At 47.2% G+C, this 11,390-nt stretch overlaps 1 protein-coding gene across 2 annotated transcripts in view; it reads left to right on the top strand.

Moving 5' to 3' along the window:
• CPM (carboxypeptidase M) overlaps positions 1-11,384 on the top strand; it is a 30,776-nt gene extending 19,392 nt beyond the window's left edge. For both annotated transcript variants that reach the window (XM_082775919.1, XM_082775918.1), the window contains exons 4-9: positions 5,772-5,944; positions 7,144-7,328; positions 7,596-7,766; positions 8,627-8,779; positions 9,749-9,897; positions 10,716-11,384. In XM_082775919.1, the coding sequence (XP_082632045.1) occupies positions 5,772-5,944; positions 7,144-7,328; positions 7,596-7,766; positions 8,627-8,779; positions 9,749-9,897; positions 10,716-10,949 (1,065 nt within the window). In that variant the 3' untranslated portion in view covers positions 10,950-11,384. The remainder of the gene's footprint in view (positions 1-5,771; positions 5,945-7,143; positions 7,329-7,595; positions 7,767-8,626; positions 8,780-9,748; positions 9,898-10,715) is intronic.
• Positions 11,385-11,390: the final 6 nt, after the last annotated feature.

The raw sequence follows: 11,390 nt of genomic DNA on the forward strand, positions 1-11,390 counted from the left end.
TGAAATAGAAATATTCAAAGCTTCACACTTCCTTCTCATCTTCTCACACTTCCCTCTCATCTTCTCTTGCTTCCTATTTCCCGTATTCATTAGCTCTGCCTGCTTTTATTAGGCACGTTCAGGATAAATTTAAACTACACGGTATGTTTCTATGCAGCCTCTAAGTACAAAGGGTAAATAATTCAACAGAGAAGTGGCAAAATATATAGATGCCAGACTGTGAATTCCCCAAATTAATGAAACCAGGCGGAATAGTAAGTGTATGCTGTGTAAAGCACAACTTATCACCAGCTCTCCCTAGTACCGATACTGTCTGAGTACTTGCACGCCTCCAGGCACTTGCGACACGGTGTGCCAAGAATTTTCCCCAAGTTAGACCAGTTTCACCTTGTTTGACAGTGGCTGTGCTGCTGGGAGCCTGGCTGCTCTGGAATTTAACTCTGTGTGGGAGGGAGCTGACTCACGGCCGCTCCTGGGTGCTATGTGTGGTGCGGGGTGCCTACAGGAGCCGTGGCTGCACGTGCTGGTCCCTGCCGACTGCTGAAGAAAGCTTTGAGACTGTGGCTACAGATGACCCAAATTTGGTGGGGTTGGAGGGGAGAACACCATCTCATCCAGCGTGGCCTGGCCTTCCAATCCAGCAGTCCTGGACTGCAGAAGGGCAGGTTCCTGCTGCCGCTCCTCCTGGCAGAACATCCACGATGAAGCGCTCCTGCTGCTGTCACCACCCAGCTGGATGTGCACAAGGAGCTTTGAGCATGGGGGCACGCAGTGTTCGCATGTTTCTGGGGTTAGACAACCTGAATCACTGCCTAGGATCAAAACTTCTGCATCGACTACGACAAACGAAGCGAGGTTAGGTACTGGCATTGTCACCAGTTTGTCTGAGAGGGGTTGTTCCCTGAGCTAGCGGTGCCGTAGCACTAGGTGCTGTGCTATGTGTCCCTCCAGTGAACCATGTTCTAGCCTCTTCATCAGACCAAGCACACACCTAGGGAAGATTCTGGAATTAAGGCTATTCCTTTTCAGGCCCTCGTGTTGATCTATGCCTTATATATATTTATGCATATGGATATAACACGGTTTTACTTTTTCCTATCTGACCATAAAAGCATTTCGCATGGCAGGAAATGAATTCCTCATATAGATGAGCATTGGAGAACTTAATAAATATTTATTCCCCATAATCTAAAAGACTGCTGGACCAGTCACTGGGGAAAGACTCAGCTTCCCCTTGTAATAGATTAAGCAGATAGGCTCTGCACGAACTGGATGACAAGCTTCGACTTGTGTTCCGCAGTCTCCTGTAGCCTGAGATTGTAGGATTATAGCTTCACTGAGCTATGCATGTCTTCTGTGCTCCAGTGGTGCTTCCCATGGAAGTGAGACCTTCTCCACGTGGTGAGCAGCTCTCTGGTACCACCGTAGACACTGCCCTTCTGATGTGCTGTGATCATGTATATGGCACTTTTCCTCGCTTCAGCCAGCAGGCTGCTCCTAAAACCGGAAAACGGAGAAGCCTGAATTGCATATGTGCAGGCTGCTCACACGTGCTGCTGGAAGAAAACCCAGGTTATTTGGAGGGTTGCCCAACAGGGCAGTTCTGTTAAGATAACAGGAGTACACAACACACCAGGAAGAGAGTTTTTTTCTAATCAGAACTGGAAAGACTGTTTTCAGAGTAGATTAATTACTTTATAGCATAAAACATGACCAGCCAAGGCTAAATGATTTTGTTCTGTGACAGCCATTGGTAAATACTGAACTTTTGCCCCAGGTCCACAGATGCATCAGTAGACTTCCCTCCTTGCTTTTGTGGCTGAACGAGGCTGGTCACCATTGCCAGCAGTTCTGCTTGTAATCCACACTCTGCCTGATAATCAGAGGTAGCGCGGTTGCTTTCAGCTCTGTGGCACTTTAACCAAAACAGCACTAACAGACTGCACGAAATGCAAAGCCCTGTGACAAGGCGGTAACATTTGCACTAAAGAAGATGAGGAAAAGGAACCTGCCGCTCTAGGGCCTGCTCGTTAGCGCTGCAGTCCCGGTGTTTGAATCAGTGCTTTAGTGGAGGCAGCTCAAAGCAAATTTAAGGGTTTGGTTATTTTTTAGTCTGCTCTCTGAGGGGAGTAGTGATGTGAATTTTCCTGTTTTTATTTTAGCTCCAGCTCATTCTGATTTAGGGAGCAGCCTGCTCTTATCCCAGGCTTGTGTTCTCACTGACAGAGCTCTTCTTCTATGTCCATATTCACACATCACTCTCTGGGGGAAAAACTCATTCAATTTCTTGCTGACCAAACCCAGATCCCCAAGTACCCTTAGGCTGTACATGGAGCAGACCGGTCAGCTTTTGTCTAGCAGTGCCACTGACTGGAGTCCAGTCTGTACAACCGAGCTAGGGCATTTCATTAGACTGCTCCTAAACCACGTAGATTGTAGCAGGAGAGCTCTAAGGGAAAGCTTGTCCATAGTGTAACCTTCCTGTGCCTTTCTGATTGTTCCCTTGGGTGCCTTACAGCTAGTGTGAGAGCAATCATAAGATCAATCCCTTTTCCAGGATGATATTACTGATGCCACCCTTATCCTAAATCCTCCCCTTCTCATAACTTCTGCTTTTTTTTGGTGCAACAGTATTTGCCTCTCTCTCTCTCTCCCTGAAGCTGAGCGTGTGGTGATGGGCCTGAACTAGCCCACGTGAACGGCTGTGCTTATCTTGCTGGCTTATCTCAGGAGTGAGGTTAACGCAGCTGTACCCTGTTTTGCATCTCATCACAGATGCGATCATCTCCACAGAAGGGTGTCCAGAGATACGGTGACTTAGTAGGGCTTGGGTGGTTGAGGACTGGGGTAGTTTTATTTGTGATTGATACAGTTGGTACTTTTTTTTAAAATAAAAAATATTGTAAAGGTGTGGCAGGGCTACAAACGCGTACCCTAGAAAAGAGAACAGGGGAAGAACTGCGTGTGTATTTCCTGCATAGGGAACTATTTTCTACCTGGTTTCAATATCAGCTGGCAGGATGTAGAGAAGGTCAGAGGCACCAGAAACTTCACAGTTCCCAGCAACCCGGCCTATTTGCTGAAATATTTTGTCGTGCCTGAAAAAGCTTTGAGATTCCTCTCAGCATAAGCCGGGCTGCCGCTTTGGAAGATGCTGGGTGCATGCCAGGTGGTGCTGACACAAGCAGTGGCTTTAAGGCTGCCCTTCGTAGCTGATATCCCCCAGACTTGATGGGGTGTGCTTCAGGTGCCCCTAATTCGAGGTGTTACAGCCGGCAGGATTTTGGGGCTCCCCCTGCACCTCAGGTGGTGCCCGTGCTGCCCCAGCTCTGTGCCAAAGCCGGCAAGGCCGGGCTGCTCTGACACAGGCCCTGCCTGACGATTTGGGTCTTCTTTCGACATAGTTCAGCTGCAAAAATAAACAAAACCAGGCCACGTTTAAGGAAAGAATTTTAATCTTCTAAAGAAATGGGCAGAGCCTCTCCGCCCGTCACCCCCTGGCACTAGGCCTCTACCACGTGGCAGTGAGAGCCTGCCCAACGCAGGGGCGCGGGAGGGGAGCGTCACAGTGTGGGCACGGTGGCAGCTGACCTTAATCTTTTAATCTGTGAAAGGGCTGCGATTAAAACCGAATACTAGTCGTGTTCCCTCAAAGACACGAGGTCTTCCCTCTGCTCTCCCCGTGTGTGTTAGGTGTAGGCGGGGTGAAGCCTGCTGGGCAGGAGGTGCCTTCTGAGGGCTTGGTCAAAACTTGAGCTTCGCTGTCTCAGAAATGAAACCCTTCCCTTAACCACCTCCAGAAATGCTTTCTCAAGAAATCTGGGGTCATCTGGACCAAAACAGCCCTCTGTTGCTCTACCAAAACCGAGTGGTAACACACACGTTTCTTTAAATGATGAGAGCACCAGCCCTCTGTGACAGACCTTAGCTGAGTGCTTCAGTGGGCTAAGTGCTTGGATGCAGCAAGAGCTATGCAAGGAATCCCATATAATAGGGTTCTTTCTTTTTTCTATTGTTTTGTAGTTGTTTTTAGTGCTGCATAGGTAAGTAAGTCTGGGCTTAACTCTGGAGTGCAAAGAATGTGATCTGTGAAGCACTGGTCAGCTGCTGTTTATGAACGCTGTCCTTTTCCAACCACCTTTTCTTCCTTTTCCAGCTCCTCTACTCCTTTTTCCCTGCAGTTGCTCCCCCTGCCCCAGACACCGAAGAACACCAGGACAGGAGCAGATCCCCTTTCCCATTCCCTCCAGAGAGCAGCCCAGTCTTGCCTGCAGTCTCTCTCTGTGGTAGGGCTGTTCTTGTTTCTTCTGAGCCTGCTGGCTTTCTCTCTTCTGCCCAGGGCCATGATTTGGCTGACTTCTCCCTGTTCCCTTCTTCCCCCTGCTGCATCCTGCCCAAGCTGTCTATTACCTGAGCTGCCCGTACAAGACAGGTTCAGGTTCTTACATTTCACAGAGTAAGTTTAAGCCTGACGCTGGTGTGATCTGCAGCTCCTTGGGGCTGTGCTTGGCGCTGCCACCCTCCCCTCCTCCTGCTGGGACAAGCATCAGTTGCTGCCAGCTGACGGGACGTGCTTTGCTCCCAGCCTGTGCACCCGTGTTGTACCAGCCACCTTCTGCCAGCTGAGCTCCATGTTCCTGTTCGCCTCCACGTCCAGAGCGGGATTTGCTGCTTAAATTGCACTGATGTGAAAATTTCACAAGCTGTCAGTGCAGCAAATAGCGGCGGAGGAATATTCCCTTCCCTCTGTCTGATTTCACCTGCTTTTTACCTCCCCGTCCCAGCCTGCAAGCAAGAGGTTGTTGATCTGTGATGCCAGTTTCACCCTGTAATATCACTCGTGTTTCTCAGTTGAGGAGCAGGGGAGAATCCTCTGCAGTTTTTCCACCGTAGTGGTGCAAGAGTCATTGTAAAAGTTACTGAGGCTCTGTAGCTCTGAATTGGAGCCCGCAGTGATTTACCAGGCTCTGTTCTTGGAGAAAAAGTAGAGAGAAACGATGTGCAGAGCACATCCAGTTGCCAGTCTTGGTTTGTTCCCATCCCCGCCAGAGTTGAGGAACCCCACAGTGCCCTTGATGGTGCTGTGAGAGTGCTCCTGGAAAGCCTAGTCCAGCGAGCACGCTGTGCTGGTGGTTTCTGGGGCAGGACAGGATTGTTCTCAGCTCACTGGAGCTGGAAGTTGTTGCTGTTTCGGCTAAGATCTGACCTAGCAGACCAAAGGGAGGTGTCCTGCCAGCTCTCACGACTTACACAAATTTCCTTTCTTCCAGCCCTCGCCAGCCCTGCCAAGCACGGGCGCTTATGTGCAGAGCCCGGGGGGGTCCCTGGGGCATCAGCCCCGAGCTGACTCTGCAGCAGCACCGAGATGGTGCAGGGTTGTGCTTCCAGCCCACGTGGCCTGCAGCAGGCAGCCCTCGCAGCTTGGGTTTTTGATAAGGCCCTGCCTTATCCACGCAGGGATTAAGCAGCGTAGCTGACACAGTTGGTTTCCCATCACACAAGTAGTTCTGGTTGATCTGGGTTTGAAACTCTTGTGAAAACCTTCCAGTGACTCCTTTAATCTCATAAATTGCTTTAAATGTAATTAGAGGGAGAGCATGAAACGAAACAGTATTGACCAGAATGTTCTTGTATGCCTTGTGTGTCTGCATAACCCAGTCAAAACAAAACCCTCTAAGCATAAAGCAGTGGGTTTGGGCTATTTTTGTTAGTTTTTTGTTCTGTTTTTCTTCCATAGCAGGCTTAAAATAAAATCTGTGCTTCTTTTACAGACCGTTGGGCGAGAGATCCTGCTCCATTTGATAGACTACCTGGTGACCAGCTACGGACGTGACCCAAATATTACCAAGTTACTCAATAATACCCGGATTCACATCATGCCAACGATGAATCCTGATGGATTTGAAGCTACAAAAGTGCCTCACTGTTATTACTCACGAGGAAGGTAAGGCTGATTTAGGAGGGTGGGAGTGGGTAAAGGAAATGGGTGGGGAATAATAATTGGAGATAGCCAAGGGGCTGAATCATACTTGGTGGAGAAAATAGTGTAGTGGGTGCGTGAGGGATAATTTTGGTCTGTGCTGTTCTAAGAGGCACTGTTACAGCACAGGGTTTTGGAAGAGTGAGTCAGCCTGGTGTTTATTTGTGGTGTGGTGAGAGAAAATTGGTCAGAATGATATAATGAGCTAACCTACCAGGCAGGAGACCCAAACTGAGAGTAGAAGGACAATGGCCTGTTCAGACCTCTAGGGTGCCACAAAGAAAGGTGAAATAAAAAGTCCACCCCCAGGGATCTTCTTCAACTGAAGAACTATGTAACCCTTCTTACTGAGAACAAGGTGTGTCTGAGCTCGTTGAATGGACTTCCACAAACGTGTCTCTTCTTTGGCCATGGCAACATCAGGAGCAAGTGAAGAAGTAGGTTAGGTAGAGAAAGCTTAATTCTCTGGGTGACTGGAATAGGCCCTTCTTTTTATCAGGAAAGAAAAGTATTCCTCAGCAAATAGATAGGACTCCTATGGAGGGCAGGAATTTTTATCCCCTTGCTGTCAAATAGAATTTAACTAACCGAGTTGAGACAAATTAACACAGCTGACACTAAAATACTCTCTTGCACTCTCTATGCTGACATCTCTGAGTGAAAAAGGAAGAATGCGTTTGCCCAGGCTGGACCTTCACGTACAGGTGGAACAGAATCACAGAATTCACAGAATCCATCCTGTGTCTTATTTTGCTGTCTGTCCAGAGTGACAGGAATACAAGGGACATCGCCATCCAGCAGTTACCTTGATCTTCCTAGACAAGTGGAAAAAAAACACAGAAGTACAATATCCTTATCTGACTTAGATTTTTAAGTTCATGTATGTGTAGGTGTGGGTATGTCCTATATGAATATTAAATATCCTCTGTTTCCACCTGGAATACAACAGAAGAGCTGTTTTATTGTGTCCTATGGAAAGTCTGGTGCTGACAGAGCGCATACTGAAGTCCATTTGCTGAATGCTTGAGAAGATAACCTTGCAGTGGTCATCTTGCCCGTTCCCTAAAGGCACTGGTGTTCCATGGACCTCAGGCACCGTGGGGCTGGTGGTGTGGAAGTGTCTGCAGGCAAACAGTAACGGCAGCGTCTTCTCTCTTTCTAAGGTACAACAAGAATGGAGAGGATCTGAACAGGAATTTTCCTGATGCCTTTGAGAACAACAACGTCACCATTCAGCCAGAGACTCGAGCAGTGATGAACTGGATAAAAAATGAAACATTTGTTCTCTCAGCGAACTTGCACGGGGGTGCCCTGGTTGCCAGCTACACGTTCGATAACGGTAACTCAGGTAAGCTGGTAACAGACCTTTGTCCCCAAAGCTGATTTGTTTTAGGAATCGTAGCTGTACCAAAGCAACATCTGTAAGGTTTTCTGCAAGGGTTTTTTCAGCTTTTGAGCTGGGATGGGCAGACTTTGGTAAACATCAAAGATGAAATGAGGCATCGAAATTCACTGCCTGCTCTGGCTATTGGGCAGATTCTTATCCCGTACGTAAGATAGTGCTGCCTGTTTCACCAGGAATGAGAATTGCATGATGGCTGTCTTTATTCTGCAGTTACTGGCTCATCAAAAGGCTACAGCAGGTCTCCGGATGATGATGTCTTTATTCACCTGGCAAAGACCTATTCTTTCAACCACGACAGCATGTACAAAGGGACCGGCTGTGACAGCAGGCAGACCTTTCCAGACGGCATCACCAATGGCTATTCCTGGTACCAGCTGGAGGGTAAGAATGGCAGGGCTATTATTTCAGCCACTTCAGATACGATATTCTCGCTTGCTTCTGCCACCTGTGGTGATGAAAGGGCTGTCATTTTGCCCAGAGTAGAGGGCTGATACAAGCAGCTAGCGAGCTGTGTAAGCCAACACACTCGCCAAGATTGTTGGAGCAGGACACGGGTGTTTGTAGGCTCTGCTGATCAGCAGCTACACGAATGGATGAGGCAGTCGCTGCAGTTCTGACTTCTGTCCTTTCTGAAGGGAAAGAGCTTTCATATATGTTTAGGTACATCAGTCTGCAATAAGGTCAAAAACTTCTCTCTCCTTTCAGAAAGGAAGCAAATGTTCTGTTCATGTATCATCCTTTTAAAAATAAACAAAAAAACTTTGCTGAATTATTTTTTTAAATTTCTGTTTACATGTAGCCAAATACAATATGGGTCCTGTGTACTCTGGTACATACCGTGTGTTGCTTTCCCAATCTGAATTCAAAGCCTTAAAAGGCTCTTAGGACAGCTCCAAGACTAGTGAACCCCATGCCAACCCCTGGATTTATGTCTCTGTTTAGTGGGGAACGCTTGAAAAGCCTTCTGAGTTCTTAAGGCAAAGACCCACCCTTCCTCAACCACAATAATCATCATTTCCAAAACATCGCTGTGCTTTAAAAAACAGCACCCTACAAGTATACAGGGAGTTATTAAGCTGCTTTTCCACAGGAAGCAGTGAATATAAGTGTGGCATTGAGGAATAATTTGTCTAATTTACTTTTCTTACAGGTGCCAACATTTTTAACTTCCATTTTTCTTACAGCTTGAGCTTGGTGCTTCTTTGCAGCTGAACACTGGCTTGTTTTATTTTACTTTTAAGGTGGAATGCAAGATTACAACTACGTCTGGGGACAATGTTTTGAAATCACATTGGAGCTGTCGTGCTGTAAATATCCTCCGGCAGACCAGTTGGAGAAATTCTGGATGGACAACAAAGTTGCTCTGGTTGAATACATAAAACAAGTACACCTAGGTGGGTGTGCAGCCGGGGAAGGAAGGGAGCTAAAGCTGAGACCGGGCCGGTGGGCAAAGCGGGCAGGCTGCAGCAGCCTGGGTCTGTGTGGGGAGCTACGGCATGAATTTGGGAGCTGATGTGCTCCAGGAATGACTTCAAAGGCAAGTGCTACAAGGCTAGGGATGGGGGAGAGAAGAACTTAGAGGTGGGATCGTCAGGTGTGGGGCAGGAGCAAGGAACAGGCCCTGGGGCATCTCACCTTCCCTGGCCTCCAGGGAGCCTGCTCTCCTGAGCAGCCCTGGGGCAGTCACTTTATCTCCGAGGTCTCTAAACGTGTGTGTATGTGGGCACGGTGCCTGGCTCTTTGCTGCTTGGATTTTGTATTTTTAAGACCTAAGCATGGTCAGGACTTCACAGCTGGAAGAGAGAAGTGCTTAGTGAATCGGTGGTGTTTTGCAGAGGGTTCAAGGGTTCACAGGGATCTGTTGCTTATCTTGCATTTCGTTGCCTTGAATGTCTGATGGCTGTTTTGCTTAATGACAGCGCTGCCTTTAAGGTGGTTTGTGAGAATTGAGGGGAACTGCTCCAGAAGCAGACACTGTTATTCTGCCATTTGGAAGCGCTAGATAAGAGGCTGGGCTATTTAACAAACAAACAAACACAAAGAACACACACACGCTACTGGAAATGTGAGCCCTTCAGCAAGACACGTACAGTAAGTAGGTAGGATGCTTTCAGCAAGTGAAACTCAGAAGCAGAGATTAGAATGGTGCTTTCTAAGCTAACATGAGGGGAAGCTGCTAACAACAGAAAGGATTTTCTATTTTGCTTCTCTTCGGTTAGCTGTAAGTACTAGTGATATTATTAAATGTACTTGAAATCATTGAAATAGGTGCTGAATTTCAGAAACAAATAGTCCAACTCAGCCAGTCGAGAAGGCTTGTCAGAAGCACGCACTGATCTTTCTCTCCTCTCCCTTTTTTACAGGAGTCAAAGGCCAGGTTACTGATAGGAATGGAAATCCTATTCCCAATGCGATCGTGGAAGCCCAAGGGAGGTCTCACATCTGCCCGTACAGGACAAACGCACACGGAGAGTACTTCCTTCTCCTTCTGCCTGGGAAGTACGTGATCAATGTAAGTGTGCTGCCTTACTCAGTTATCATTTCTGATTACATCGAGTTCTTGAGCACAGTGAGACCGAATCCTTATAGCCGAGTAAGGTGGACTTGTTTGAGTCAAATACAGGAGCTGTAAAGACTCACGAGCAGATTAAAAAATCAATTTATTAATTGTAATACCTCTTTGGACATGAGCAGCCAGCGAGGGCCTCCTGACAGTGCTCAGCCCCCTGTCCTCACCACCCTCCTGCTGCAGCAGGCTGTAAGGCAGCAGGCTGAGGTTTGGTCCCTAGAGGCGAGCAACCTTGATCCGTGGCAGCACCTTACAAGAGGCAAGGAATAAACACACCTTAGAGAAATTCCCTTACTGTGGCAGAGGATGCCCCGTGACACCTAGCACTTAATTCTGCTGCTAGCCTTGGGCTCGTACAACCCGTAGTTCCTTGGTCCCGTTCGCACCAAGCAGACCTCACTCAGGGCTGTGCTGCTGCGCGACACGGTGAGCTACCCACCAGGTCGCATCCTCCGGGCGGTGTGGCTCTTGGTGCTAAGCGATTTACTCAGTTCAGCCACTGCAAGGTAATGACCCAAATGAAGCAAAATGAGCTAAGGGCCTCGTGAACTGGGGGAGGGGGAAGCATATGTTCTGTTACCCTTTCCATCTCAGCTTTGTTTAGTCTTATTGCTGTAATGTGAAAAACTTTTCTCTTGCTGTAGCTCAGTTTATATTTAGAATGCTTTTCCTACACATTCAAAGTATAAATAAGTGCCTAGACAATGATTGTTTCACAGCCGAACTCGGTGCTTAAAGAAATCTTTCACGCTTGTTCCTAGGCTACTGTACCTGGATTTAAGTCGATGCTGAAGACAGTGGAAATACCTGATAACACTGCTAACTTCAACGCTTTGAAGCAAGACTTCTCTTTCTCAGAAGTCTCCATCAGGACAAGACCTGCTTCATGTCCTAAAGTGCCCTTGTACCAAGAGCTTGAACGTTCTTCAGCGGCAGTAAAACCAACTCTACATCTCTTGGTTTTAATGGCCGCCGTGATTCTGCTGTTCAGATAAAGTCAGGGATGATGTGACAGGGCAAAGTCTTCCTGCACAAAGGTGGCTTTTGAAACAAGAAATTGTGTATGTAAAAGAATGTATGTTTTTATGAACCCGATTCTCAGATTTATAATCATTTATTGTATTTTGTAAATTACTGGCTCGACAATCAGATGTTTTACTTGACTTGTAATAGCCTATCCTATTTTTCTACATGGAGTAAATATTTTACTCTAAAGAAATGCTGTACAGTCTATGGAGGTAATTGTAGAATTCTGATGCAGGTGGTTACACAGCTTTTGAAGAACTTGCCAGAGTTCAAAAAAAAAGTCTAGGCTTGTTCTGCCACTGTTTCAAACTGTTTCAGTGTTGAACTAACAGTTCATGTGCCCACACAACTGTAAGCAAGTAGCTCAATCCTAATTTCTTGTAATAAAGCCACTGCTGTAAATGAAGAAT

Source organism: Aythya marila (genome assembly GCF_965140915.1).
Source record: "Aythya marila genome assembly, chromosome: 1".
NCBI lineage: Eukaryota > Metazoa > Chordata > Aves > Anseriformes > Anatidae > Aythya > Aythya marila.